This window comes from Adelges cooleyi, unplaced genomic scaffold (assembly GCF_023614345.1).
Source record: "Adelges cooleyi isolate 19-005CV unplaced genomic scaffold, UGA_ACOO_1.1 ACOO_flye_CR_arks_rails_tigmint_CR_PRNA_574, whole genome shotgun sequence".
Lineage (NCBI taxonomy): Eukaryota > Metazoa > Arthropoda > Insecta > Hemiptera > Adelgidae > Adelges > Adelges cooleyi.
The window spans coordinates 15901627-15929572 of NW_026096268.1; the positions used below are offsets into that span (position 1 = coordinate 15901627).

The 27946-nt window shown below is 28.1% G+C and overlaps 1 protein-coding gene across 1 annotated transcript; it reads right to left on the reverse strand.

Moving 5' to 3' along the window:
* Positions 1-1322: 1322 nt before the first annotated feature.
* Positions 1323-27891, reverse strand: LOC126843636 (pre-mRNA 3' end processing protein WDR33-like). The gene is made up of 26 exons (XM_050581283.1): positions 27701-27891; positions 27455-27478; positions 26905-26925; positions 26049-26072; positions 24836-24850; positions 24183-24218; positions 23160-23198; positions 22670-22705; positions 22334-22366; positions 22216-22233; positions 21936-21971; positions 21494-21523; positions 9075-9092; positions 8773-8808; positions 8483-8521; positions 8301-8381; positions 7803-7838; positions 7170-7205; positions 6833-6865; positions 6721-6738; positions 6485-6517; positions 6197-6214; positions 5862-5893; positions 5143-5160; positions 1694-2077; positions 1323-1631 (listed from the first exon to the last, which is right to left on the reverse strand). The coding sequence occupies exons 1-26, from the start codon at positions 27753-27755 to the stop codon at positions 1323-1325; spliced, it is 1458 nt and encodes a 485-aa protein (XP_050437240.1). The 5' UTR covers positions 27756-27891.
* Between the last annotated feature and the right edge of the window lie 55 nt (positions 27892-27946).

The following is a 27946-nucleotide window of genomic DNA, read 5'->3' on the forward strand; positions in this document are numbered from 1 at the left end:
GTGAATTAAACGATTTTAATTCCGAATTTGATGAAAAACCGTCACCCCATTCATTGGTTTTCACAGCATTTAGAACTCTAGACAAAATTAGATCTCTGTTTGTACCTATTTTTATGTTTGACCTAATTATGGGAAATGGGGATTCCTCATAAATAAAATTAATGTGAGTACTTTCTTCAATATCATCATCCGTATGACTTTGGCCAGATTTTATTCGAGATAAATAATCAGCCCCGTTATTTTCAGATTTGAAGTATTTCAAAATCAAAAGATGATAAAACAAGTGCCTATCTTTGTATACTATTAGCCGCGTATATCGGAATGCCTTTTTTATCACCAAAAATATATTAATGGTTTGTAATCCGTTTCCAATAGAGATTTCTTACCATATTGTAATCATAAAATTTTGTAATTCCGAAAATAATAGCTAACCCTTCTTTTTCGATTTGTGGAAATTTGCATTCTGTATAGGTCTTTCAGTATTATCTGGGTATACATGTGAAATAATTGCGCCTAAAGCATGACATGATGAATTTACAATAAGCTTCAGAGGAAGTTTGTGGTCATAATGTGCTAACACGGGTTTAGATGTAAAAATTTCCTTAATTTTTTTATACGCTTTGTCACAATTTGGTGACCAATGCCATTTAATATCCTTACGTAGAAGCAAATAAAGTGGTTTTTAAATATCTGCTGCGTTAGCTATAGATTTATTATAATATGTTACCATACCTATAAACGATTTCAGCATTGTTTTATTTTCTGAAATTTGAGCTGAAGAATTAGCGTCAGTGTGTTTTGACAATGTGTGTAAGGCGAAAGCCTTACTCATCAATTTTATGACCTAGATATTCAATTGCTTTTATGTGAAAACAACATTTATTTCTTTTAACTCTTAAACCAGTTTCTGAAAGAACATTATATATATATATATATATTTTATTGCTCTATCGTATTACCCGCAATTACATCATCTTGAAATACACCTAACCCTTCTAAATTAGCAGTGGCAAGCTCAATAGCTTTCTGAAATTCACCTACTGAATTTTTTATACCAAATGAATTTCGTGTGTAACTGAATAAACCTTTGTGCGTGTTAATGGTAGTATATTTTCGATCAGGGGAAAACCAGAGATGTTCTAAATTTGGTCTATCCAACGCATTGGTGTTCTACCACGGCTCCTTTTCGCTTCTATTTTTCTTTCGACCATCAGATTCTCCAGACACGATTCATCCCTTGTTATGGTGTGGCCAAAGAACCTTAGAATCCTCTGTTTACACACCACTGCCAGTCTTGTTTCCACATTTAGCATGGCCAGAATTTAGAAGTTGGTCCTCCTTTCCATCCAAGAGATTCTCAGCATCTGTCTGTAGGCCCACATCTCAAAGGCGTTTATGCGTTTTACGTCTTCCACTTTGAGTGTCCATGTTTCAGATTTATAAAGCATCACTGAGAAGGTAAGCGCCTTAAGCGGCCGCAACTTGGTGTTCCTGGAGATATGGCAGTCCTTCAAAATTGGTATTAGCCTGCTGACTGCTTCCCTCCCAAGAATAACACGACGCCTAGTTTCTCTGGATGATCCGCCATCTGCTTGTACTATTGAACCTAAATATGTAAACTCATCCACTTTCTGGTAGCCGTTTAATACAGTGGTGGGTGGTATAATACTCCTGCTCGATCTATAACCATAACCTTGGTCTTGCTCCTGTTAATTGTCAGTCCATACTTGTTGCTTGCTTCTTCAACAAGTTTTAGTAATTGGCTCATCTCCGGCTCAAGTTTGGTACATAACGTGGTGTCATCCGCGAACCACAAATTATTGATCTTCCTACCTTCAATAAACACTCCACCGTTCCATTCCTGGAGTGCCTCTCTTAACACTGCTTCACTGTAGATGTTAAAGAGGATAGGTGATAGAATGCAGCCTTGTCGAACACCTTTGGTAGGTTGAAACTGATCTGAATATGCATCCTCTGCTCTTTCTACTGCCCTTGACCCAGCGTATAGGTTTCTGATTAAGTGGATGATATGATCAGGGACTCCCATATCTGCCATGACCGTCCATAGTTTCCTCCACTGAACACAGTCAAAAGCTTTCTTATAGTCAATGAAGCACATGACCAATGGTTAATTGAATTCTCTACTCTTCTCTATGAGCTGGCGTATGTTCAAAATTTGTTCACGTGTTCCTCTACCTTTGACAAATCCAGTTTGTTCTGGCGGTATCTGACTGTCTACGTAATACTTTAGTCATGCATGGATGACATTCAGTAGGACTTTGGAGGTATTAACACAATTAGATTAATATAAATAATAATATTCGCTGATCTTTATTATGAAACCCAAATTACACGAATGACATGTTGTGCCAGTGTAGCACTCGCGTATGGTATGGTGGACATTCCCACCATATAATATTTATATGAACTGCTAATACGTAACAAAAAACAAAATTCCACAATTAAAAAAACCCCAAAATAAATTACAAATACATACTTGAAGTACTGAAATATAATAACGTATTCTTCCTTAATACAGTCTTTTTATATTTTCAAAATCTATTTTTTTAAATTCCCTTAATACCAAGAATTTTTTTCTTTCATAAGAAATCTTAAGGAATTGCATAAATTGCATGATTGTATAAATTGAGGGAATTGCATGCGGTTGGTTTTTAAGGAGTATTGTATAGGCAATATTTAAGAAAAAAATGGTTTTAATAAACTTCGATCATGTCAATTAATTTACCGGTTAATTTGTATTAGCTTCATGGTATTATTTTTAATTTGTATTATTTTGTCCATGAATAAAAACCACTTTAGTTAATATAACATACATTTTTTGTTCCATTGTACAGGCTGAACCAGTAATCCGATGTAATCTGTAAACATATTTTAATTCGTCATGAAGTATCTTATGATCGGTCAGAGTACTTTTTTGGTATCTTATTCCTACTATGTATAAAACACGTTTGAACATTATATAAAATTTCAAATTTTAAAATCAAATTTGGAAAGGGTTAAAATTAAAAATTTGAAAAAAGTGCCCTGACCTATCATAAGTAAACTTCATGGCAAACTAAAATCTGTTATTAGATTGCTTATTGGATCACTGGTTCGGTCTGTGCAATAGAATAAAAATGATGTTTTGACTGAAAAAACCGACCGCATGCAATCCCCTCAATACAATCATGAATCTTGCTTTTAATATAATAAGAAGTTACTATTCACCAATATATTTATATATATACTATATGTATATTTTATTTTATTAAATTCATTTTTTTGTTTATCACGTTAAAATGAAATAATAATGTTACGTTATTATTATTTTTGATTTTTCATTATTAATATTATTATGATTTTTTTATGCTTTTGTGGATTAATTTATATTATTTTATTATGTTTGGTGTATTAACAATGTTTGTTATTTTAGCTTCGACGTGGAGTTGAGAAGGTATTAAATTTACAATGATGTGATTTTTTTCTTGTCTGATTTCAAAATATATTTTAAACTGCTGAACCGGTTTCTTCGTGTAGCAATTCTATAGATCAAAAATCTTACCTAAAAGTTACTTTAATGGACCAACAATTTTAATAAAGTGACCCCTCCCTCTTCTAAATCGAGAGAAGCACCCAAACAATTTACATATTTTCCAAGCGTGCCTCAGCCAATTACAATAATTATCTTTTAATTCCTCCTCCAGTCAATTTACCTTTAACGACACACAATTTATTATTATGTATACACAAGGATATTATATAATATATATTTTTATTTTTATTTAAAACAAAACCACTCATAAAATTATAATATTTAGTTTAAACACTCATATTGATAACGTGGTGGGCAACAAATCTTTTAGAATAATTTTTTCAGACAAAATGAGCAGTGATTAAACACACCGGCTAGCTTTTTAAAAATTTAAGTCGACTAGTGTTTCATACGCTTCAAGATTACTGACATTTGACGGTCATGGTGTTATGGATATGTTTGATACACCTCAATTATTCCATTAACATCTTATTGTCAGAAACACAGCACTCAATGCGTGCTCAGCCAATCACAATAACATATAATAATTTACTTCCTCCAGTCAATCTTTCTTTAACGATAAATCATTTTTTTATTAAGCGTACAAAAATGGGTAGAACCAATGAGAATCAAGACATTTTAAATTTGCAAGAAAGTAAGTTTATTGTGATTTAACGAAAATATATTGAGGTTAGTGGAAAAGTAAACACAATTTAATGACCACTATTCTGTATTTAAAATAAAACTGGATTATTTTTGGCTCCTTTGGATCCGCCCTGTAATTAAAAAAAAAACATCATCATCATTTGTTACTCAAATATAAATTACTATTATATGTATTCAGAGAAATTGTTTTAACATTAGACACTTGTATAATAACTACAAATATATAGTTTTTTCTTTTTGAAAAATGTGTATATATTCAGTATAGTATTATAAACAGCTAATGAAATATTTTCATTTTAGCTTCGATGCAGGAGAAAGTATTGTTTTTACAATGCCGCGCTTTTATTTTTGTGTCTGCATAATATCATTTAAACCGCTATCTTTGTGTAGTAATTTTATGTATTAAAAGTCGTACCTATAAGGTATTTTATTGGGACAAACATTTAAAATGCTTACGTCTTCTCCTTCAAAATTGAACAACACTCAAACAAAATAGATTTTTTAACGTTTATTGGTACTAATTTAATTATTTTAGTTGGAATTTTTCTCGATTTTGAAGGGGAAGGGGTGAACTTTTTAAATTTTTGCAACTTTTATTAACATTTCGATAATTAGTAGTTAGTTGTTAATTACCAGCTGGCTATTCCCGCTGTTGATAACCTAAATATAAAGAATAAAGTTAAAATTAATGTGAATTCATACTTGCGTATTTAGGTTAGTGAATTCATTATGTACAACGCATCCAAGTGATCAATTACAATCAAAGTGAGTGTGAAGACAATAAGTAAATATAATTTAATAAATCAACTTCTACCTATACAATACTCTAGAAAAGTTTACTAAGTACGCATAAAAATGTACTTAATTTCAAACTTTTATTTAAAATGTTTAAAAAAAAACAAAATTATTATATAAAGAGCCTTTAATTGTTAGATGTCACTTACCTGGTGGTGGATATTGACCTAAACGTAAAGAGTAAAATAAAAAATCAATTTTATTTCATAGTTGCATATATTTTATGTAAGTGTGTGAAGTCAATCAGTAAAAATAATTAACATAAAAGTTAACTAAGTACACATACAAATTTTCTACAATTCAAACTTGTTTATAAAAAGTAACAAAGTAATTTTATAACTGTCCTATAATTGCTAGATAATACTTACCCGGTTGTTGATATGGTGGCACATTTGTTAGGCCACCTAAACGTTAAGAACAAAAAAATGAATCAATTTGATTTCATTGTTGCATATATATTATGTTAGTAAATAAAGAAAATAAGTATAATAAATGTAATTTATTATAAAAACTTCTATCTGTGTGAAGAAATAAAGTATAGTATATTTACCTTGGGGGGGATACATTAGTCCACCAGGTGGGACTAAATTTAAAAAAACTAAATTAGTTCTCACTATGAATTTATACCCTAATACATAATATAGATAAATAGTCGATTTTTATTTAATAAACTTGAGATTGAAGAAACTAATAAAAATGAGAGTCAACTATTTAACATCTACAAATAATAAGTAAATTTTTGAAAAAATGATAAAAGTTGGTTAAAAAAAAACATTTAATTTAATTTTAAAAAAAAATGTACAATTCAAACTTATAAAGAAAATGTATAAAAAAAACAAGAAAATATGTATATATTTCTTTTAATTGCTAGATGATACTTACCTTGTGGAGGATATGGACCTAAACGTAAAGAATAAAATAAGGAATCAATATGATTTTATAGTTACATACATATTATGTTAATGTGTGAAGTCAATGAATAAAAATAATTAAATGTATCAACTAAACTAAACTAAACTATTAACATGTTAATGTGTGAAGAAATAAAAATAATAAGTAAATTTTTGAAAAAGTGATAAAAATAGGTTAAAAATAAATTAAATTTGATAAAAATAAAAATTCTTCAATTCAAACTTATTAAAAAAATGTATAAAAAACAAGAAAAATGTTATATAGTTCCTTTAATTGCTAGATGTTAATTACCTTGTGAAGGATATAGACCTAAACGTAAAAAATAAAATAAGGAATTAATTTTATTTCATTGTTATACATTATATGTTTTTGAATAAAGAAATGAAGTATAATAAATGTAATTTATCAATTTCTATCTATACAATACACCATAAAAGTTTACTAAGTGTTCATAAAAGTACTCTATTTAAGTTGTCCTTCGGCGTAGTAAAAACGTTTAACAATTCAAACTTTTATACAAAATATACAAAAATCAACTTATGTTTTACAACGTGCCTTTAATTACTGGATGATACTTACCTTGGGGGGGATGAATTGGTACACCGAATGCGACTAAATTTAAGAAAACAAATGAGTTATCAATATGAATTTATACTCTAATACATAATATAGTAAATTTTTGAAAAAGTGATAAAAGTTGGTTAAATAAAACATTTAATTTGATAAAAAAAAAAAATCTACAATACAAACTCATAAAGAAAATGTATAAAAAAAACAAGAAAATATGTATACCTATAGATTCTTTATTTACTTACCTTGTGGTGGATATGGACCTAAACGTAAATAATAAAATAATGAATCAATATGATTTTATAGTCACATATATATTGTGTAAGTGTGTGAAGAAATAAAGTATAGTATACTTACCTTGGGGAGGATACATTGGTCCACCAGTTGGGACTAAATTTAAAAAAACTAAATTAGTTCTTACTATGAAATTATACCCATATACATATTATATATAAATAGTCTATTTTTAATTAATCAACTTGAGATTGAAGAATTTAATAAAAATGAGGGACAACTATTTAACAAGCCAATGAGTGAAAAAAATTGAATTAATCAACTTGTATTTATTTAATGCTCCATAAAGTTTACTAAGTATGCATAAAAATGTACTTCAATTTAAACTTAATTCAAAATGTATAAAAAAAAACAAAGTAATTTTATAACGGGCCTACAATTATTGCTAGATGATACTGACCTTGTGGTTGATTTGCCGCCGAACTTGATGCACCACCTTAACGTTAAGAACAAAATAAGGAATCAATTTGACTTCATTTTTGCACAAATATTAATAAATATAATTCATCAACTTCTATATATACAATATTCTATGAAAGTTTACTAAGTATACATAAAAAGTACTTAATTTAAGTTGTTCTCCGTCGTAATAAAGGTTCTACTTAATGAATTATTTGATCTCTTCAGAAAAAAATGTTCTACAATTCAAACTTTTACAAAAAATTGTATAAAAAACAAACTAATTTTATAATGTAAGTGAGTAAAGAAAATAAGTATAATAAATTTAATTAAAAAACTTCTATCTAAAATGTCTATCCCGGGTATTTAATTATATAAAACCCCAACGTTTACCGTTTGGTTTATAAAACCAAAGTTTTGAGGGCATTCATAGAATATCAACCAAGTGGGAAAAGACCAAAAGGTAAAACAAAGGAAACAAATTTTTTTTTTTTGAGTGAGAAATGCTTATGTTCAATAATACATGTTTTATACACTTAATGGAATATTTTATCTCTTCAGAACAAAAATGTATACAAAGTGTATAAAAAAACCAAGTAATTTTATAATGTGCCTATAATTGTAAAATACTTACCTGGTGGTGGTGCATATGCTTGAGAAACTTGGTCGGCTAAATATAAAGAACAAAATAAGGAATCAATATGATTTCATAGTCGCATACATATTATGTAAGTGAGTGAAGAAAATATGTAAAAATAATTTAATTAACCAACTTCTATCTATACAATACTCTATACAATTTTATTAAGGACACATACAAATGTTCTACACTTCAAAAATTTTAAACAAAAAGAAACAAATTAATTTTATAAATTGCCTATAATTCAATCGCTTTATGTAAAAAGGGCCTTAGTCCTTAACTATAAACTTTTGGAAAAATTAAAATAGCGTTTGATATGTTTCAAAATGCATAAACATATTAGGGCTTTATCAAAGTTAATAGACAATAAACAGTAAAATTACATTCTGTAAAAAATATTATTTTCAAATGCTATCCAGATTATTAGCATTTAAGTATAGAGGACTTAAAATGAAAAAAATGTAATGTTGATTAAAATAAAATCAACATTACTTAATTTCTTGATTGCCATAAACGAGCTACACAGAGTTCCTCCAATAATTTGTCCCGCTTTGTAGGCCAACTGTTCCAGAGCTACACAAACATTTGATAAATTAGAACATTAGGTATATAATAATTTAAAAGTATACTTGAAATTAAGAATTGTGTAATTCTAACTGCTATATAATACTTACGACCCGATTGTTGAGCTGGTACCAAATTGGATAGACTACCTAAACGTTAAAACAAAATAAGGAATCAATTTGACTTCATTGTTGCATATATGTTATGCTAGTGAATAAAGAAAATAAATATAATAAAATATGTTATTTATCAACTTCTATTTGTACAATACTCTATGAAAGTTTACTAAGTATGCATAAAAAGTACTCCATTTTAGTTGTCCTCCGTCGTAATAAGGTTCTGCTTAATGAAATCTACTAAGTTTTATGACGTGCTTTTAATATTACTGGGTAAAACTTACCTTGGGGGGGATACATCACTGGTACACCAGGTACGACTAAATTTAAGAAACAAAATTAGTTATCAGTATGAATTTTTACTCTAATACATAATATAGATAAATAGTGGATTCTCAATTAATAAACTTGAGATTGAAGAAACTAACAAAAATGAGGTACAGCTATTTAACATCTAAAAATAAAAGTAAATATTTGAAAAAAAAAAAAACATTTAATTTGATAAAAAAAAATATTAATATTTTCTTATAAAGAAAATGTATAAAAAATATGTATATAGTTCCTTTAATTGCTAGATGTTACTTACCTTGTGGAGGATATGGACCTAAACGTAAAGAATAAAATAAGGAATCAATTTGATTTCATTTAGGTTGTGAATTATTGGACCTACAGCGTTCTGGTAGGGCTTGAATGAAAGAGCAAGTTTCCAATGACTGCCACTAGACGTCTCTCTACGTGCCGCCTTCATTGTTTAGTTTCTTAAGATGGTGTCCTCACAAGAGAAGTAATCGAGTTCGCGAAGCGTAATTTAGTTACGGCTATGAAACAAGGGTTGCATCAATTTTAGAGAAAACGAGAGAGAATATGTTGAGATGGTCTGGTCATGTTACGAGAGGAGATGATGCAGAGGCAATGATGGGCGTTATGAAGATGATTGTAGAGGAAAAGAGGGGAAGAAGAAGACCGAAGTAAAGATGGATAGGTGTAGAACTAAGACGGCCGACCCCATGTATTCGGGTGTGTAAGAGATATCTAGTGGCAGTCATTCGAAATATGACAACTCTTCTTTCATTTAGGTCTTACAAGAGCGCTGTAGGTCCAATACTTCACAACCTGTATTCTGTTAGTGAATAAAGAAAATAAGTATAATAAAATATATAATTTAATAACTTCTATCTATACAATTCACCATAAAAGTTTACTAAGTGTACATTAAAGTACTCCATTTTAGTTTTCCCCATCGTAGTAAAAATGTTCAACAATTCAAACTTTTATACAAAATGTACAAAATTCTACATAAGTTTTATGACGTGCCTTAAATTATAACTATGTGATATTTACCTTCTGGGTACATTGGTACACCAATTGCGACTTAATTTATGAAACAAAATTAGTTATCAGTATGAATTTATTCTCTAATACAAAATATACATAAATAGTCGATTCTTATTTAATAAACTTGAGATTAAAATAATAAAATAATAAGTAAATTTAAAAAAAAGTGATAAAAGTTGGTTAAAAAAAAATTTAATTTGAAAAAAAAAATTCTACAATCCAAACTTATAAATAAAATGTATAAAAAAAACAAGAAAATATGTACACATTTCCTTTATTTGCTTACCATGTGGTGGATATGGACCTAAACGTAAAGAATAAAATAAGGAATCAATTTTATTTCATAGTTGTTTATTTTTTATGTAAGTGTGTGAAGCCAATGAGTAAAAATAATTTAATTAATCAACTACTATTTATACAATACTCTATAAAAGTTTACTAAGTACACATAAAAATGTTCTAAAAATATTTTAAAAGTTCAAACTTTTTTACATAATGTATGAAAAAGCAAAGTTATTTTGTAAAAAGCCTTTAATTGCTAGATGTTACTAACCTTGTGGTGGATTTGAACCTAAACGTAAAGAATAAAATAAGGAATAAGATTTATTTCATAGCTGCATATTTTTTATGTAAGTGTGTGAAGCCAATGAGTAAAAATAAATAAATTAATCAACTTGTATTTATGCAATACTCCATAAATGTTTATAATAAGTACGCACAAAAATGTACTTCATTTCAAACTTTTATTTGAAATATATAAAAAAAGTAATTTTATAACGGGCCTACAATTGCTAGATGATACTTACCTTGTGGTGAATATTCCGCCGAACTTAATGCACCACCATTAACGTTAAGAAACAAATAAGGAATAAATATGATTTCGTAGTCGCATACATAGATGTTTGAAATGAATATAATAAACTATAAGGTGTTCAAGAAGTAAGATTTTATCAATACATTAAACTAGATAAAAAGATCATTAAACTAGATAAATAGTTGATCTTAAGGTAATCAACTTGAGATCCATAAAACAAAAAACGAGGTACAACTATTTATTTAACCCCAAAATAATAAGTAAATGATTGAAAAAGTAAATAGAAATTTATCAGAAAAAATAAAAAATGCTCATTTAATATCACATTATTTTTTAACAATATTTAACACATGTTTTATCTACTTAATGGAATATTTTATCTCTTTAAAACAAAAATGTATACAAAGTGTATACAAATAAAGAGTCTGCTACCACGAAAGAGAATTTTCATGTCTCGTTGAAGTACCGAATAAATTTAGAGTACTTAATGGTGGAGTTATAGATAATGAAATAGTGTGTTAAGAAGCAGTAACATGCTAGTATATTAAAACATCAAGTTTCTGGCTAATATTGTAGTGTTTAATATCTGGCTTAAAACAATTATTTTACCACTACCCTCATCCCCACCCCCAAGTCCAACCCTACTCCCACCCTTATCCTCACACTATTCCCACCCCCAACCCCATCTTCGTGTGATAACGCTTTTTTCGTTATTAATTTTCGTAATTACTTTTTTCGGTTATGTGCCAGAGCTAAGACATGAAAATGTCAAAAACAAAGTACTTTTATAACGTGTCTATAATTGTAAGAAGCTACATACCTGGTGGTGGTGGATATGCTGGCGGATATTCGTCGACTAAACAAAATGAGGAATTAATATGATTTTACTGTGGTATAAATATTACGTAAGTTTGTGAAGAAAGTAAGTATAATCTATTTAATTAAACAACTTGTTTTTATGCAATACTCCATAAATATTTACTAAGTATAAATAGAAGTATTCCATCTAAGTTTTCCTCTATCGTAATAGAGATTGCATGCGGTCTGTTTTTAAGGAGTTTTACATAGGCAATATCTAAGAATTCTCATTATTTTTTAACAATAATTTGTCTTTATAAAGTAAGTAAAAAATGTTAATGCTCATGTTTATATCAATGGAATTTAAAAGCTCTACAATTTAAACTTTTTATAAAAATCTAAGTAAAATTTGTAGAAATATGTCAAAAAAAAAAAAATAATTTTAGTGGCAATAATTTTTAGTGATAATAAAAAATAAAGCACAACATTATAAGAACAATCAAACCTTCACAGTTTCATATTGAAGCTAATATGTGTATAAATTATAATTCAGAAAAACATGCCAATTAAAACTCTTCGATGCGAATCAGTAGAGTGTACAAGTATTGAGTATCGTTTAAAATCAATGTAGTAGCAAAAACATTTTTATCTGTGTATTTAATAAATAGTTGATACTTACTACGTGGATATATCGATCCTTGTGGCATAAAAAAAATTAGTTATTAATATCACTTATATCAGCATATATTATAAGATAATAAAAATTGGATATGCTCCTCATTAAATATCCATGGTATATCCTAATAAGAATGAGAATAAAGAAAATCTCACACAACGGGTTAATGTAGTGGCAGCTTCTATTCTAATAAAACAATTACAATCTAGATATTGGATCATCACACAGTGGTATGAATTACAAATAATTAGCTTGTCTTAACTAATATCTCCCAATTCGAAAGAATAAAAATTCCGATATTCCAAATGTTATGTTTATAAGATCAGTAATTTCAATTCAAAAATATTATAAGTTAAGATCTGACATATCAAATTATTCGTTTTTAACGTCGCTAAGTTTAATTCTATTTTAGGTTAGTAAATTACAAACTATACCTACCAATATACTCGTTTATATATATATACACAAAGTGTAAAGTACAGTTTACCGAGCTTCAAATGAGACATCCAGGATGCTCTATGGGTACAATAAATGGTATTCATTTTTTTAAAATTTTGAAATTCTTTAAAATAGAACTTGTATTTCATTAAAAAATCGTCTTACAAAAAAAAGATTTTCAGATTTGAAATCAAGAGGAAAAATCTTGTTTAATTAATATGTAACATGATTTTTTGGTATCTGGCCACACATTTGTCCACAGGATAGCCACTGAGTGGCCGGCATGGGACAAAAACTAACATATGGCACGTGACATATCATTTAATATAAAATAATTTTAGTGACACCACTGAATTGAGAATAAAATTCTAACTTAAAATGATGTGTCACATGCCAAATGTTGGTGTTGGTCACATGCCGGCCACTTAGTGGCCACTCGGTGGACGCAAATGTGGCCAGATACTAAAAAATCATGTTACATATTAACTCAACAAGATTTTTTCTCCAGATTTCAAATCTGAAAATCTTTTTTTCGGAAGACAATTTTTTAATGAGATACGAGTTCTATTTTAAAGAATTTGAAAATTTGAAAAAAAAGAATACCATTTATTGTACTCTTAGAGCATCCTAAATGTTTTATTTGAAGCTCGGTAGAACTTTACTTTACACTATGTATTTATATACAATCTCTCTCTCTCTCTCTCTCTCTACACCGTTTCACAATGCTATGACAAATGAAATAACTTTTGTTCTAGTGAATATGTTCAAGATTGTTTAAAGAAAATTTGCTATCGACTAATCAAAATTATCAGATATTTATTCTTAATAAAATGACCATATTAAATAAAAATAAAAATAAATTTAAAAAAGCAAAACTGTTAATAACAATAAGAACCGTAGGGCTGAGTACACATATTTCATTTGCGTCATAAGTTTCACGATACTATTTTCGCATTGTTGTTTCCCCTCCTATCTTCTCCTCTCCCCTCCCATTTACCGTTTACCTTCCCCCCTTCCCCTCCTTACGTTCTCTTTTCTAATCTTCCACTGTCCCCTCCCATTAAGCAAAGAGTCTTCTAAATCCAAAAACCAACCATTTCCACCAATGATATATAGTAGAAAAAATAAGTAATTTTTTACCAGTAAATCAAATGAAAAGTTTTGTCCTTAATTGATTACCGAATTATACATAAAGTATTTATATTGTTTATACTGACCGCCCGGTGGTCCTCCTCCAACTATTTAAATAAATTATACAAATTAAATTAATGTTTGCCACATTTAAAGTGTTATAATAACGTATAGAAAAATAACAATTGAATAGTTTTCATTTTTTACACATATTTATAGCATTTACATATATTTTATGTTGGTGCAACTTTCGGAAAAAAAAATCTTTAATTTTATTTTAAGTTTTTGATGCCGTGTATAAATATAATTTCTAACTCATCCGTTAGTCTACTTATAATACAAAACTACATCAAGACAGAAGTGTACCGGGTGATTGGTTAACTATGACCGAGTCAATAGCTCAGAAGATATTAGACTTTTTTTTTACTTTTATAGTTATTAGTTGGGACAAATTTAATATATTTCTGTTAAAGTTTAAAATTTAAGACGGGAGAAAGAGTGGAGAGTAAAAATATTTTTATCTGACTCAACCGGGTCAGAGTAATCACCCGGTACATTAAAATGAATATGTTATATGTGTATAAAAAAACTAAGTAAATTTTATAAAGTGTCGTTAATTACCTGGACTTGGATGACCTTGTGTGACTAAAATATATGAATAATAAAATTAGTTGTCAGTATACATAAATTCATTACCGAATGAAAAAGTTTGTGAGGAAATTATGTATTATAAATTCAAGAAATTAACTTTTTCCAATGCTATAATATTATTATGTCACTTAAAATAACTAAGCGACAACTGTAGGTAATATATTATTGTTAATTTAAAAAAGTCAAACCTAAAAAGAAGAATTGTAAAAAAAAAATTACCCAGCGATATTTCCATGACGATGGCAGCTATAAACAAAATGGTGATTTTTTCCATCTTGTAATAATGGACGAATGAATGTTTCTGATTCTGAATAACACTGTTAAGTTATACCTATAATAGACAACTGAGTAACGTACAGAGAAAACTCTATCTGAACAGCATAATACACATTTTTTAGCGACTTTGTGGAAACGGTTTTTCTGAAGTATAACGCAAAATATCGCGATTTATTTGATAAATTACAAAAAAAAAATGATACATTGGTAAAGTAAACACTGACAAAGTAAACAATTCGCCAGCAATAACAACCTTTCGGTTAACGTTGGGACTGATACTTTTATAATGTTACAAATGTTTTTCAAAGACGATTAATGAAAATGTCGAATATACAGGTCACACCATAATGGTAAAGTGTTGAGGCCCCTTAAGGTGAAAAATTACAAATGAAGCAATAATTTCCAAGATTAGGAAGAAAACAATTTGGGTTCATCGATCGTCTATAATAATTTGGTGCCATCGTTACCCATATTATATTGTATTTAACGGTATATTTAAAATATTTTAAAATACCCGTCGGCTGTTGATTCACTCACACACGGCCTCCTAGAATTTCACTACAGTCGAATATTTATAATCGGTTACATGTAACCTGGCCAGATCTTTAAAAACGGTAGTTTGACTGCCAAATTGATAGATCTTGTTGTACTTTAGTATGAACGTAAAACACAATTAGATTAATATAAATATTAATATTCGCTGATCTTTATTGTAAAACCCAAATTACACGAATGACAAGTTGTGCCGATGTACCACTTGCGTATGGTGGACAATTCTCAGCATATATATTTATATAAACTGCTGATACGTAACACCTGTTTCCTTTTTTTTCTTATATTTATTTAAAATCAAAAATTATATACTTAACCATTATTACATTTTTAATATTATATAGATAGTTAATACAAATTATTGCAAAAACATAATTAAATTACAATAACAATATTTCATGAAAAAATAATAATTATGTGTAGTAAACATGTTTTTATAATATGAAAAAATAATACAGTAACATACTTATTTATAATCACAAGGAGAAAAGCGCTGAATAGGTATTTTTATTCCAACGGGTCTAGGAGATTTTCGTGTTGTGGTATTTATTAGTACAGTAGTTTCAAAGTAATCTGAGTTTGTGTTTGGTAAACACTAGGCGTGTCTGAATAATTAGAAGCAGGAGATAACTCATTTTCTTTTTGGCCGTGTGGCCATATCTGATTATTGTGCCTTATCCATTCAGAACTATCATTTAAAACTACTTTGCGAGTATTATGACTAGTATTATCAGTAATTTAGTTTGGTATTAATAAATCAAATATTGTTCGTGTCGAATGACCTAACATGAGTTTAGCATCAGAGGATTCATGTGTTGCCGAATGTGGTGTATTCTTAAACATCAGCAAACATTTATTAAAATGACTTCATGAAGTAGAATTTTTTTTAAATAATCGTTTTACGACTTTTACACCTGACCCAGCAAAACCGTTTGAAGAAGGGTGGAACGGAGCTCCTGTTAAATGCCTAATACCAAGTGTTTTACAGTATGCCTGAAATTCAACCATGCAAAAACATTTTGCGCCATCGCTTGTTATTGTTCTCGGGATTCCGAAACGTGCAATTAACTCAGACATTTTTGCAATGACTGTTTCTGCTATCATCGCATTTACTGGAAATACTTTTAGCCATTTTGTTGTATCAACATTAATTAAAATTGTTTTATTTTGATATGGGCCTAAAAAATCTATATGTATCTTAGTCCACTGCCTTTGGGGCCATTTCCAAGGCGTTATGACTGCCTTAGGTGGATTTGGTTTAGCATTTAAACATTCGTTGCAGTTACGTGCGATGTCTTCAATTTCTTTATCTAACGGGGGCCACCAAAAATATGACCTTGCTAAGCTTTTCATACTTGACATGCCTATATGCAAGAATGAAGTTCCGTTAAAATAGAATTTCTACATTTTTGAGGTATTATTCCACGTTACCCCCATAAAAGATAATCCCCACTATATAATATTTATATGAACTACTGATACGTAACAAAAATCAAAATTCCACAATTAAAAAAACCCCAAATTAAATAACAAATACATACTTGAAGTACTAAAATATAATAATGTATTCTGCCTTAATACAGTCTTTTTATACTTTCAAAATCTATTTCTTTAAATTCTCTTAGTACTAAGAATTTTTTTCTTTTATAAGAAATCTTAAGGAATTGCATAAATTGCATGATTGTATAAATTGAGGGAATTGCATGCGGTTGGGTTTTAAGGAGTATTGTATAGGCAATATTTAAGAAAAAAATGGTTTTAATAAACATCGATCATGTCAATTAATTTACCGGTTAATTTGTATTAGCTTCATGGTATTATTTTTAATTTGTATTATTTTGTCCATGAGTAAAAACCACTTTAGTTAATATAACATACATTTTTTGTTCCATCGTACAGGCTGAACCAGTAATCCGATGTAATCTGTAAACATATTTTAATTCGTCATGAAGTTTACTTATGATCGGTTAGGGTGTTTTTTTGATATCTTATTCCTACTATGTATAAAACACGTTTGAACATTATATAAAATTTCAAATTTTAAAATCAAATTTGGAAAGGGTTAAAATTAAAAATTTGAAAAAAGTACCCTGACCTATCATAAGTAAACTTCATGGCAAATTAAAATCTGTTATTAGATTGCTTATTGGATCACTGGTTCGGTCTATGCAATGATATAAAAACGATGTGTTTTGACTGAAAAAAAACCGACAGCATGCAATCCCCTTAATACAATCATGAATCTTCCTTTTAATAAATATGAAGTTACTATTCACCAATATATTTATATTATATACTATATGTATATTTTATTTTATTAAATTCATTTTTTTGTTTGTCACGTTAAAATGAAATAATAATGTTACGTTATTATTATTTTTGATTTTTCATTATTAATATTATTATGATTTTTTTATGCTTTTATGGATCAATTTATAATTTTTTTTTATGTTTGGTGTATTAATAATGTTTTTATTATTTTAGCTTTGTTGCGGAGATGAGAAGGTATTAAATTTACAATGATGTGTTTTTTTTTATCTGGACCCACGACATCTTTTAAACTGTTGAACCGATATCTTCGTGTAGCAATTGTATAGATGTGAAATAGTACCTTAAAGTTACTTTCAAGGGCCTACAGTTTTAATAAAGTCACCCCTCCCTCTTCTAAATCTAGAAAACCACTCAAACAATTTACATATTTTTCAAGCATGCCTCAGTCAATTACAATAATTATCTTTTAATTCCTCCTTCAGAAAATTTAGTTCAAAACCTCACATTGAATTATGCGGTGTGCAACCAATCATTCAGAATACTATTTTCAGACAAAATTAGCAGTGATTAAACACATCGGCTTGCTTTTTAAAAATATAAGTCGACTAGTGTTTCATACGTTTCAAGATTACTGACATTTGACGGTCATGGTGTTATGGATATGTTTGATACACCTCAATTATTCCATTAACATCTTATTGTCACAAACACAGCACTCAATGCGTGCTCAGCCAATCACAATATCATATAATATTTTAATTCCTCCAGTCAATTTATCTTTAACGATAAATCATTTTTTTATTTAGTGTACATAAATGAGTTTAACCAATGAGAATCAAAACATTTTAAATTTGCAAGAAAGTAAGTTTATTGTGATTTAATGAAATTATAATGAGGTTAGTGGAAAAGTATAGACAATTTAATGATAACTATTATGTAGTTAAAATAAAACTGGATAGTTTTATGGCTCCTTTGGATCCGCCCTGTAATTTAAAAAAAACATTACCATCATTTGTTGCCCAAATATAAATTATTATTTTAATGGTTTCATTAGTTAAATAAGTATAAATATATTATTATATATGTTCAGAGAAATCGTTTTAATATTAACCACTTGGATTATAACTACAAATTCATAGTTTTTTCTTTTTGAAAAATGTGCATTTGTTCAGTATAGTATTATAAACAGCTACTAAAATATTTCCATTTTAGCTTCGATGCAGGAGAAAGTATTGTTTTTACAATGATGTGCTTTTATTTTTGTGTCTGCATAATGTCATTTAAACCGCTTTCTTTGTGTAGTAATTTTATATATTAAAAATCGTACTTGTAAGGCTCTTTATTAGGACAAACATTTAAAATGTTTACGTCTTCTCCTTCAAACAAATTCGATTTTTCAATGTTTATTGGTACTAATTTGATTATTTTTGTTGGTGTTTTTCTAGATTTTGAAGGGGAAGGGGTGAACTTTTAAAAGTTTGGGCCCAGAATGTGGGTAACATTCAGGGACAATTTCTGATCTAAAGCGTCGCTACACAAAGAAATCGGTTTAGCATTTTAGAAGATGTCGTGGGTCTAGACACTAAAATACAAGAACACATTATATTATACACATTATACACTATTATATTTATTTTCCTATAATATGAATGTATTGAAAATAATTAATCACCTGATATATATCTGAATGTTTTTAATTAGAAGCAGTAAATTCCATTTTATCGGGGTGATATGTAACTGTCTGACTCAATGCATGATAATTACTATTATTTACAAAACAAATATTAACAAATGCATCCATGTCTTGATCAAATCGAGTCCATTGCATTATAGTTTCATTAAATCTAACGACAGGAACACAAAACTGATGATGATTATGATGACATATTAAACAGTTGAACAACTTTTTGGCCGCTATACAAAAATGTAAAGTAATTTAAAATATATTACATAATTTTAAAGTACAGTGAAAATTATTAATGATACTTTTTATTAGTGTTAAATTTAACTGTAACACACAAAAGTGCAAACACATTATATTCATTTGTTTTCACAAATTATTATTGGGTATTTTTTGATATTGTCGCATAAATAGAGAGAACAAAATGAATTATTAAATAATTAAATAGATGTAGTTAGATATTAAATAGATCATTGCGTACACACGTGGAACAAATGAAAATAATTAATCATTGAAATTCCCCAAATCGAAGAACTGATAAAAAGTAAAAAATGACAATAAAAACATACCTCTTTTAGTCATTGCGGCAGCACATTGATCTAAAAATAACAATAAACTAAAAGTTATGATGGTTGATATAATTAATACATTTTTCAAAATTATTTACCTAATGTACCTATCATAAAATGTATGTGTTTACTTATTTACATAAGGTGCATAATTCCTGAGCAGTCGAATAATTATTGTTTTTAATCTATGGCTGTCTCAATACAAAAAAGGTTTAAATACTCTACTCAAATTATTTGAAAAAAGAGTTTCTATTTAAATAATACAATTTTTAAGCTCAACTGTCCTGGTATGGTTCTACCACATAAATTAACAAAACATATTATAAACTACTTAATAACAAGTACAAAAAAGAACCCACGCAAAGATTTCGAGCCACCCAATAGGTGGGGAGATTCTCAGGTCAAAAAATATGTTTTATATTGGCTGAGGGTCATAGAACTAGTCTAAAAACGGAGATTCTCCATTAACTACACAATAATATTTATTATTGTGTAGTTAATTGTAAGGTGTTACTTACCAGGTTGACGAACATAAGCAAAAGTGCATCCTGTACAAAAAAAAAACATGTACTTTTATTAACCTGTCGATAATTAGTAGCTATTTGTTACTTACCAGGTGGCCAGTTCCTCTTGCCTAGATAATCTAAATATAATGAATAAAGGTAGAATTAATGTGAATTCTTACTCGCTTATTTAGATTAGTGAATTAACTATGTATAACGCATCCAAGTGATCAATTGAAATCAAAGTGAGTGTGAAGACAATAAGTAAATTTTTAATTTAATAAATCTATCTATAAAATACTCTAAAAAATGTTTACTAAGTACACATAAAAATGTTCTACAGTTCAAATTTTTTATAAAAACAAACAGAGTAAATTTATAACGTGCCTATAAATGCTAGTTAATACTTACGTGGTGGTATTGCACATCCTGGAACAACTGAAAGTTAACAACAAAATTAGGAATCAATTATATTTCATAGTTGCATATATTTTATGTTTGTGAATAAAGAAAAGAAGTATAATAAATGTAATTTATCAAATTCTATCTATACAATACACCATAAAAGTTTACTAAGTGTTCATAAAAGTACTCCATTTAAGTTGTCCTCCGTCGTAGTAAAAATGTTCAACAATTCAAACTCTTATACAAAATTGACAAAAATCTACATGTATGTTTTATAACGTGCCTTTAATTACTTGGTGATACTTACCTTGGTCGGGACACATCATTGGTACACCAGATGGGACTAAATTTAAGATAACAAATTAGTTATCAATATGAATTAATACTCCAATACATATAGATAAATAGTCGATTTATTTATTTTATCAACTTGAGATTGAAGAAATTAATAAAAGTGGGGTACAGCTATTTAACAAAAAAGTTATAAAAGTTGGTTAAAAAAAAAATTTTGATTTACTTTTAACAAAAAAAATCTACAATTCAAACTTATAAAGAAAATGTATGAAAAAAACAATAAAAATTGTACATAGTTCCTTTAATTGCTAGATGTTACTTACCTTGTGGAGGATATGGACCTAAACGTAAAGAATAAAAAAAGGAATCAATTTTATTTCATTGTTGCATACATAATACGTTTTTGAATAAAGAAAATAAGTATAATAAATGTAATTTATCAATTTCTATCTACACAATACACCATAAAAGTTCACTAATTACACATAAAAAGTACGTGTAATTTTACCTCCGTCGTAGTTAAAATGTTTAACAATTCAAACTCTTATACAAATTTAAAAAAAATCTACTTATGTTTTATAAAGTGCCTTTAATTATTGGGCGATACTTACCTTGTTGATACATTGGTACACCAGATGGGACTAAATTTAAGAAAACAAATTAGTTATCAATATGAATTAATACTCTAATACATAAAGATAAATAGTCGATTTTTTTATTTAATCAACTTGAGATTGAAGAAACTAAAAAACATGGGGTACAGCTAATATGATTTTATAGTCATATACATATTATGTAAGTGTGTGAAGAAATAAAGTAAAATAAATTTAATCAATCAACGTCTTCTATCTGTACATTACTCCAAAAAATTTACTAAGTGCAAAATAAATAAACTCTTTTTAAGTTTTTCTCCATCGTAATAAACGTCCTACTTAATGAAATATTTTATCTCTTCAGAATAAAAAGGTTGCACAATTCAAACTTTTATTTAAAATGTATAAAAAAAAACAAAGTAATTTTATAACGGATCTACAATTGCTAGATGATACTTACCTTGTTGTGGATATCCCATCGAACTTGATGCACCACCTTAACGTTAAGAAACAAATAAGGAATAAATATGATTTCGTAGTCGCATACTTCATATTATGTAAGTGAGTGAAGAAAATAAGTAAAAAAAATAGTTTAATTAATCAACTTCTATCTATACAATACTCTATAAAAGTTTACTAAGTACGCATAAAAATGTACTTCAATTTAAACCTTTATTTGAAATGTATAAAAAAAAAAATGTTATTTTATAAAATGCCTTTAGTTGTTAAATGTCACTTACCTGGTGGTGGATATTGACCTAAACGTAAATAATAAAATAAGGAATCAATATTATTTTATAGTCACATTAATATTATGTAAGTGTGTGAAGAAATAAAGTATAGTATCGTATAGTATACCTTGGGGAAGATACATTGGTCCACCAAGTGGGACTAAATTTAAAAAAACTAAATTAGTTCTCACTATGAATTTATACCCTAATACATAATATAGATAAATAGTCTATTTTTATTTAATCAACTTGAGAATGAAGAAACTAATAAAAATGAAAGACAACTATTTAACAAGCCAATGAGTGAAAATAATTTAATTAATCAACTTGTATTTATACAATGCTCCATAAATGTTTACTAAGTACGCATAAAAATTTACTTCGATTTAAACTTAATTTAAAATGTATAAAAAAAAATCAAAGTAATTTTATAACGGGTCTACAATTGCTAGATGATACTTACCTTGTTGTGGATATCCCATCGAACTTGATGCACCACCTTAACGTTAAGAAACAAATAAGGAATAAATATGATTTCGTAGTCGCATACATATTATGTGGGTGAGTGAAGAAAATAAGTAAAAATAGTTTAATTAATCAACTTCTACCTATACAGTACTCTATAAAACTTTACTAAGTTTACTTTATCTAGTGGCATTCATTCGAAATATGACAACTCTTCTTTCATTAAAGTCCTACCAGAGCGCTGTAAGTCCAATACTTCACAACCTACAGCCGTTTGACACCCTACCATTATTTTTGATACACCCTGTATTATGTTAGTGAATAAAGAAAATAAGTATAATGAAATATGTAATTTATCAACTGCTATTAATACGATACACCAAAAAAGTTTACTAAGTACACTTAAGAATGTCCTACAATTCAAACTTTTATATAAAAAGAAACAAAGTAATTTTATAACGTGCCCATAATTGCTAGATAATACTTACCACCAGGTGGACGATTTGGTACCATATTGGATAGACCGCCTAAACGTTAAGAACAAAATAAAGAATCAATTTGACTTCATTGTTGCATACATGTTATGCTAGTGAATAAAGAAAATAAGTATAATAAATATAATTCATCAACTTCTATTTGTACAATACTCTATAAAAGTTTACTAAGTATGCATAAAAAGTACTCCATTTAAGTTGTCCTCCGTCGTAATAAGGTTCTGCTTAATGAAATATTTGATATTTTCAGAATAAAAATGTTCTACAACTCTAACTCTAAAAAAATTGTATAAAAAACAAACTTATTTTATAATGTAAGTGAGTGAAGAAAATAAGTATAATAAATTTAATTAATAAACTTCTATCCAAGGTAACTAATTATATCAAAGCACAACTTTTACAATGGTTTGGACACGCTATGAGAAGAGATAAAACAAAAGCTGCGAGGGCAGCAATATCATATCAACCAAGTTGAAAAAGACCAAGAGGTAGACCAAGGAAGCAATGGTTGACGGGGTAAGCCGAGACTTAAGTTGTGTGACTAAATATAAAGGACAAAATTAGTTATCAATATGAGTTCATACTCGCATACTTAGATGTTTGAAAAGAATATAATATAAGGTGTTCAATAAGTAAGATTTTATCAATACAATATATTGTTATCATTAAATTAGATAAATAGTTGATGTTTAGATAATCAACTTGAGATCCATGAAACAAAAAAAACGAGGTACAACTATTTAATAAACCCAAAAAATAATAAGTAAATGATTGAAAATGTAAATAGAAATTTATCAGAAATAACATTTAATTTGATATATAAAAAAAAAATTTTTCTATCTCATTATTTTTTAAAAATAATTTTTTTTTTGTTAAGAGAGAAATGCTTATGTTCAATAATACATGTTTTATCTACTAAATGGAATATTTTATCTCTTCAGAACAAAAATGTATACAAAGTATAAAAAAAAACAAAGTAATTTTATAACGTGCCTATAATGGTATGAAGATACTTACCTAGTGGTGGTTGTTGTGCCATACTACTGAGGTCGACTAAATATATAGAACAAAATGAGGAATTAATATGATTTTACAGTCGCATAAATATTATATAAGTATGTAAAGAAAGTAATTAAAACTATTTAATTAATCAACTTGTATTTATGCAATACTCCATAAATATTTACTAAGTATACATAAAAGTATTCCATTTAAGTTTTTCTCCATCGTAATAAAGATTGCATGCGGTCTGTTTTAAGGAGTTTTATATAGGCAATATTTAAGAATTCTCATTATTTTTTAACAATAATTTGTCATTATAAAGTAGGTCAAAAACACTGATGTCATGTTTATATCGATGGAATTTAAAAGCCCTACAATCTAAATTTCGTATAACAAATTTATATATAAAATTAAGTAAAATTTGTAGAAATTTGTCGAAAATAAATAAAATCATTTTAGTGATAATAAAAAATAAAGCACAACATTATAAAAAGAATACCTTCTTAGTTTCGTATTGAAGCTAATTTATGTATAAATTATATTTTATGACCAAGTAAACGCTTCAATGCGAATCAGTAGAATGAACAAGTAATAATTATTGTTTAAAATCAATGTAGTAGCAATAACATTTTTGCTGTCTGTGTATTGAATTCATAGTTGGTACTTACGTGTTCGATATGACCCTGCATGTGACATTAAATAAAAAGAACAAAATTAGTTATCTATATCACTTCATATTAGCATATATTTTAAGATAATGAAAAGTGGACATGCTCCTCATTAAATACCCATGATGGTATATCCGAATGAGAATAAAGAAAATCTCACACAATGGTTTGATGCAGTCAGTCTATTTCTATTATATTATGATGCTAAAGATCGAAGCAGCTTCTATTCCAATCTAGATTTTAGCATAGTGGCAAAGACGGAGTGGTAGTACATCACCCTGGAGCAAGAAGCTGTCACACAGTGGTGTGAAATACAAATTATCTTGCCTTAACTAATATCTCCCAACACGAAGGAAGAAAAATTCCGATATTCCCAATGTTATGTTTATAAGATCAGTAATCTCAATTCTAGAACAGGGTGATTCTTTTATCATTAACCACTCAATATCTCATAGGGTAGGTATAACTTCAGTAACCCCCCAAAAAAAATAAGTAAATGATTGAAAAAGTAAACATGAATACCTATGGCATCTCCTAATAAGTATGAAAATATTGAAAATCTCACACAACGGGTTGATGTAATCAATCTATTGCTATTATATTATGATGCCAAAGATCAAGACAGCTTTCATTCCAATAGAACAATATTACAACCTAGATTTTAGATCATCGCATAGTGGTATGATGCAGAGGCAGTGAGGGGTTTTATGAAGATGATTGTAGAGGAAAAGAGAGGAAGAAGAAGACCGAAGAAAAGATGGGTGTGTAAGAGACATATAGGGGCAGTCATTCGAAATTTGACAACTCCCTCTTTCATTTAAGTCCTATCAGAGCGCTGTAAGTCCAATACTTCACAACCTATAGCCGTTTGAAGCCCCACCATTATTTTTGATACACCCTGTATTATATTAGTGAATAAAGAAAATAAGTATATTAAAATATGTAATTTATCAACTGCTATTAATACGATACACCAAAAAAGCTTACTAAGAACACATAAAAATGTCTTACAATTCAAACTTTTATATAAAAAGAAACAAAGTAGTAGTTTTATAACGTGCCTATAATTGCAAGGTAAATTTTTGAAAAAGTGATAAAAGTTGATTAAAAAAAAACATTTAATTTGATAAAAAAAAAATCTACAATCCAAACTTATAAAGAAAATGTATACAAAAAACAAGAAAATATTTATATAGTTCCTTTATTTACTTACCTTGTGTTGGTGGTGGATATGAACCTAAACGTAAAGAATAAAATAAGGAATCAACTTGACTTTATTGTTGCATATATACAAGTTGAACGAGAAAAATATTAATAATGCATCTACTATCAATTAAAATACATAAAAATTAAATTAAAATATTTAAAAATTACATACCTTAAATATAGTATATTTTTGATTTCGTATAATCATGATTAAATATAATGGAAGTCTCTCTCAATCTCTCTCTCTCTCTCTCTCACAATGCTATGAAAATTAAAATAACTTTTGTTCTAGTGAATATGTTCAAGATTGTTAGTAAATAGACCATAATATTAAATTTTAAAAAGTGGAACGGTTAATAATAATAAGAACCGTGGGGTTTATAGCGCGAACGAGTATCAATTAATTAAAAAAAAAAAAACCCTAAAACATATTTACTAGAACAAAACTGATTACATTTGTCAAATCTTTGCGAAACACCCTGTATATTATATACATATAGATAAGACAACCTCTAAAAAATTATGTTAGCATGAATATGTTTTTCGGGCTGAGTACACACATTTCATTTGCGTCATAAGTTTCACGATACTATTTTCGCATTGTTGTTTCCCCTCCTATCTCCTCCTCTCCCCTCCCCTTTACCGTTTACCTTCCCCCCTTCCCCTCCTTACGTTCTCTTTTCTAATCTTCCACTGTCCCCTCCCTTTAAGCAAAGAGTCTTCTAATTCCAAAAACCTACCATTTCCACCCATGATATATAGTAGAAAAAATAAGTAATTTTTTACCAGTAAATCAAATGAAAAGTTTTGTCCTTAATTGATTACCGAATTATACATAAAGTATTTATATTGTTTATACTGACCGCCCGGTGGTCCTCCTCCAACTATTTAAATAAATTATACAAATTAAATTAATGTTTGCCACATTTAAAGTGTTATAATAACGTATAGAAAAATAACAATTGAATAGTTTTCATTTTTTACACATATTTATAGCATTTACATATATTTTATGTTGGTGCAACTTTCGGAAAAAAAAATCTTTAATTTTATTTTAAGTTTTTGATGCCGTGTATAAATATAATTTCTAACTCATCCGTTAGTCTACTTATAGTACTATGCTACAACAAGATAGAAGTGTACCGGGTGATTGGTTAACTATGACCGAGTCAATAGCTCAGAAGATATTAGACTTTTTTTTTTACTTTTATAGTTATTAGTTGGGACAAATTTAATATATTTCTGTTAAAGTTTAAAATTTAAGACGGGAGAAAGAGTGGAGAGTAAAAATACTTTTATCTGACTCAACCGGGTCAGAGAATCACCCGGTACATTAAAATAAATATGTTATATGTGTATAAAAAAAACTAAGTAAATTTTATAAAGTGTCGTTAATTGGCTATCGTTAATTACCTGGACTTGGATGACCTTGTGTGACTAAAATATACGAATAATAAAATTAATTATCAATGTACATAAATTCATTACCGAATACGTAAGTTTGTGAGGAAATGATGTATTATAAATTCAAGAAATTAACTTTTTCCAATACTATAATATTATTATGTCACTTAAAATAACTAAGCCACAACTATAGGTAGTATATTATTGTTAATTAAAAAAAAAAAGAAGTATTGTAAAAAAAAATTCTAAAATTACCCAGCGATATTTCCATGATGATGGCAGCTATAAACAAAATGGTGATATTTTTCATCTTGTAATAATGAACGAATGAATGTTTCTGATTCTAAATAACACCGTTAAGTTTTACCTACAATAGACAACTGAGTAACGTCCAGAAAAAACTCTATCTGAACAGTATAATATAAATTATTTAGCGGCTTTGTGGAAACGGTTTTACTTAAGCATGACGCAAAAGATTCCGATTTATTTGATTTATTACAC

Excerpts from the sequence above, each read along its gene's own strand:
- LOC126843636 (XM_050581283.1), bottom strand. The coding sequence starts at position 27,755 with ATGAAAAATATCACCATTTTGTTTATAGCTGCCATCATCATGGAAATA. Across the intron at positions 7,839-8,300 it reads TATGGCAATCAAGAAATTAA|CCGACCAAGTTTCTCAAGCA; the intron begins GTAATGTTGATT and ends CTTTATATTTAG. Across the intron at positions 6,866-7,169 it reads GGCGGCAAATCAACCACAAG|TCCCAACTGGTGGACCAATG; the intron begins GTCAGTATCATC and ends TTTTAAATTTAG.